The following is a 3,597-nucleotide window of genomic DNA, read 5'->3' on the forward strand; positions in this document are numbered from 1 at the left end:
GCATAATTCTGTCTCTAGTTCTAATACTGACTCCTAGTCATTTTTTTCAACAGCCATAAATATTAATGTGTGCCCAGTCGACCATGTAAAACATGTTCCTGTTAAATAAAGTGTTGACTTGTTTTTATGTCTGTTCTCAGTCCAAACAAAGTGCAGTCCTGTCAGTTAGATTTACTTGTTGTATCTCAGCAACATCACATGTCCAAACATCATGTGAAGTCCGATTAATTTCTGTTTTCAGGGATCCCGGTCCTGTGTGGCATGTTAACGGACCGGCTGAACGAGGATGGTGAAACACCAAGCCTTCCAGGTCTATGAGAAGCAGGTGTTTCTCTCTGTTGTCACCGGCATCTATGGTTGCCGCTGGAAACGCTATCAGCGTTCCCAAGACAACAGCTCCAAGGTAAGATGAGATAACACCAAGTAACAAGATTTCTCTTTTGACTGGTACCTGATTTAAAACAGGGCCTTAAAGTGGACAAACTGTATTATGCTTTTAAATGTTGCCTTGTCACAATAAACTCATTCAATGGGAGTCTTTATAAAGTTAAGACCTAATTATAAAGATTAGTTATGTAGTTATAAAGCCTAATTAGTAGGCCTCTGAAGACCTTGATGGCATACTGAGGAGGCCTACTAATTAAGCACTCCTTAGGTTCAGCTGTGTTGAACCAGAGCAGCACCTAAAACATGCAGGACACCGGCACTCTAAGACTGACCTTGGACACCACTGCCTTATGGGGACAAAAGACYGGTCCTAATATGGTGGAACTCCATTTTTGGGTTGGGGGTTAGGGTTAGGACAAARGTAMTAATTGAGTTTAGGTTAGGTTTAGGGTAAGGGATCAAAGTTAGGCTGCAGAAACGACTGGAAATAAATGAAAGTCAATGAGCAGTCCTAATAAGGATAGAAATACAAACTAGTGTGTGTTCTCACTGAACTCTGAGTATTTGTACCCACCCAGCGAGTCATGCAGTTGCATTTTGATTGGCCAGTATTTGAAATCATGGCTTCTTGTGCACAAGGCATGTAAAACWGTTCTTGGTTGTGCACATTTGTTTCCCACATCAGACACACCTCGACCCTCTTAGTGTTAGATTTTTTTATTCATTGTTTCATATAAAGAAATCACTTTTTGAAAACTGAATAGTGAACAAAGTCTGGAAACACTAATGTTTCAATACTTATCTGGACCAGGGAAAACTCTAATCTTTTAAGACTGCAAAGATTATGTTAGTAAAGTGTTGTAACAAAGACTAGCTGAACTCATGAACCAATGTTTTAAATATATTTTAGCCAACACTGTGTGTGCGTAATGAAAACCTCGATAAACTTTTATTTTTAATAAAATGCAATACTGGCTTTGGCATTTATTTTCTCAACAAATGAGGACATTTTTGTTCTTACCCCAGCCCAGAACCCCCAGCCCATCAATCATGGTGGTGTGGGAGTCTGTGCCCACCAGGCTGTCAGGATAAAAGAAACCTTCGTGGTTAAACACCACCCGGGCCAAATACTCCAGGTTAACCTGGTGAACGATTCCTGAACCAGGAGGAATGATCCGCATGTTCTTGAAGGCTTTAGAGCCCCACTAGAAAGAAAAATGATTATTCATTTAAAGACATTCAAATCTAATTTAAACTACACTAACATAAAGAAATACGACTATTTAAATTTACCTTTAAAAACTGGAATCTTTCTTTATTGCGCTCAAACTCTAAGTCCTGGTTTTTCTGAAGACTGTCAGACCTGTTGGAGCGAAGTATGACATCATTAGTCCATGAGCTGAGGGTGGGGAGGGTCTGATGAACCCGCTCTTACTTCCTGTTGAAGTCCACTTGGATGGAATGATCAATGACCAGGTCAGCAGGGCAGACGGGGTTTATCTTTTCTGGGTCGCCGCCTAGTTTCATCACAGCATCACGCATGGCAGCAAAGTCCACCACAGCAGGAACACCACTGCCAAGTTCAGACACACCGTTGGGTCAGAGAGAAACCACAAAACCCATCAAGACCTCACCTTCCAGAAAGATTATTATCACATAACAGAACCATTTGTGTGCAAACTAAAGTCTTAAAGCACTTCATATAAGAACAAACAACTCATGAACTGAAACATGAATTWAAAAAAATACATCTGGTTTAGGTGGAAGGGGAGCAGTAGAAACTCTGGTTTCCTTAAATAAATCTGTCATTGAGGGATAACCTGCCCCAACAAGGGTATTCCAGGAATATTTACATATTTAAATGTCAGTTGCCTACATCTGTGTTTGGTAATGAGGCTACAACAATGTCTGTCATTAATGGACCACTTATGCTCAAGTTTGAGTTCTGAGGCAAACAAAAATAAAACAGTACTCAAGGGATTTCCATCTACAGAATACCTAAATTACAATCTGAAGAACTGTCCTGTTTAAGTTACATTTATATTCTCCAGCCACTTTATTATCAACACTTTGCTGAACTCTAATTATTCCTGTTATAAATTCAACAAGTTGTTGAAAACAATCCTTAAATATTCTGGTCCACATTGACATGTTATCATCACACAGATGTACTTGATACAGTTGATACAGTGTTTTCCAGCTTTCGCTTTGTTTTACCGTAACTTTAAAATCTAAGATAAGGTCAGTGTCATCAGAAAAATTCTACTGGTTTCTGAAAGCCCCTGAGTCTTAGCTGGAGTTCAGTAAATCCAGACTCATCAGAGCAGGAAATGGTTTTCTAATCTCTGATTGTCTAAGGCACAGGTGCCCAAAGTGGGGCCTGTGGGCCAAATTTGGCCATCAAGTCWTTTGATTTGGCCCACCACTTTCACACATGGTGCTGACTTTATCTTTGAATTATATTATCTTAAGATTAAACATGTAATATAAGTGACTGCAAGAGACATTTAGATTAGATTCAAGCACGTGTAGATTTTCACACTTTATAAGACCACAAAGACTCATATTTGATCAGTTTACAAAATGTCAAAAGAGCTTTTCCTGCCCAAATGTACGTTAAACTTTCTCCAAGTGCAYGGGCTAAAAACAAACAAAAAACAATGGTCGTGCACTGGCTGCTAGCTTAATCATTAAAAGTATTTGTACGTATTTCATATATTGAGGAAAAGCTTTGGGCACCCCTGGTCTAAGGTGTTGATTTTGTGTGAACTTTAGGTTTAGGTTTTACTGGACTCAGGAGAAGAGCTGTGTATTGGCAAGAATTTGGTGATATGATACATATCATGAATGGGGTCACAATATTATATATCATGATATATTGCGATACTGTAAGCAAGGTGATATATTGCCATTTTTTTCTCCAAAAATTCTTATTTTAAAAAACTCAGTATGTTTTATATGTATTTTATTAGTTTCATATTTCTTACATCCATGTTTTCAATATTTAGGTTAAATGTGCCAATAAATAGTTTGAGAATATATTTGTGGCAGCTTGTAGATTTATAATATTAGTTTATTATAAAATATAGTTACTCACCACAATAAGCAGGGTGAGATATTGCCATTTTTTTCTCCAAAAATTCTTATTTTAAAAAACTCAGTATGTTTTATATGTATTTTATTAGTTTCATATTTCTTACATCCATGTTT

At 37.7% G+C, this 3,597-nt stretch overlaps 1 protein-coding gene across 1 annotated transcript in view; it reads right to left on the reverse strand.

Annotated features, from left to right (window-relative positions):
- aco1 (aconitase 1, soluble) overlaps positions 1-3,597 on the reverse strand; it is a gene marked incomplete in the record, with an annotated part of 30,955 nt that overhangs the window by 19,123 nt on the left and 8,235 nt on the right. The window contains 3 exon segments of the mRNA XM_014017465.1: positions 1,409-1,592; positions 1,681-1,750; positions 1,823-1,960. Coding sequence (XP_013872919.1) covers positions 1,409-1,592; positions 1,681-1,750; positions 1,823-1,960 — 392 coding nt within the window.

Source organism: Austrofundulus limnaeus, unplaced genomic scaffold (assembly GCF_001266775.1).
Source record: "Austrofundulus limnaeus strain Quisiro unplaced genomic scaffold, Austrofundulus_limnaeus-1.0 Scaffold169, whole genome shotgun sequence".
In the NCBI taxonomy this organism is placed as follows: domain Eukaryota; kingdom Metazoa; phylum Chordata; class Actinopteri; order Cyprinodontiformes; family Rivulidae; genus Austrofundulus; species Austrofundulus limnaeus.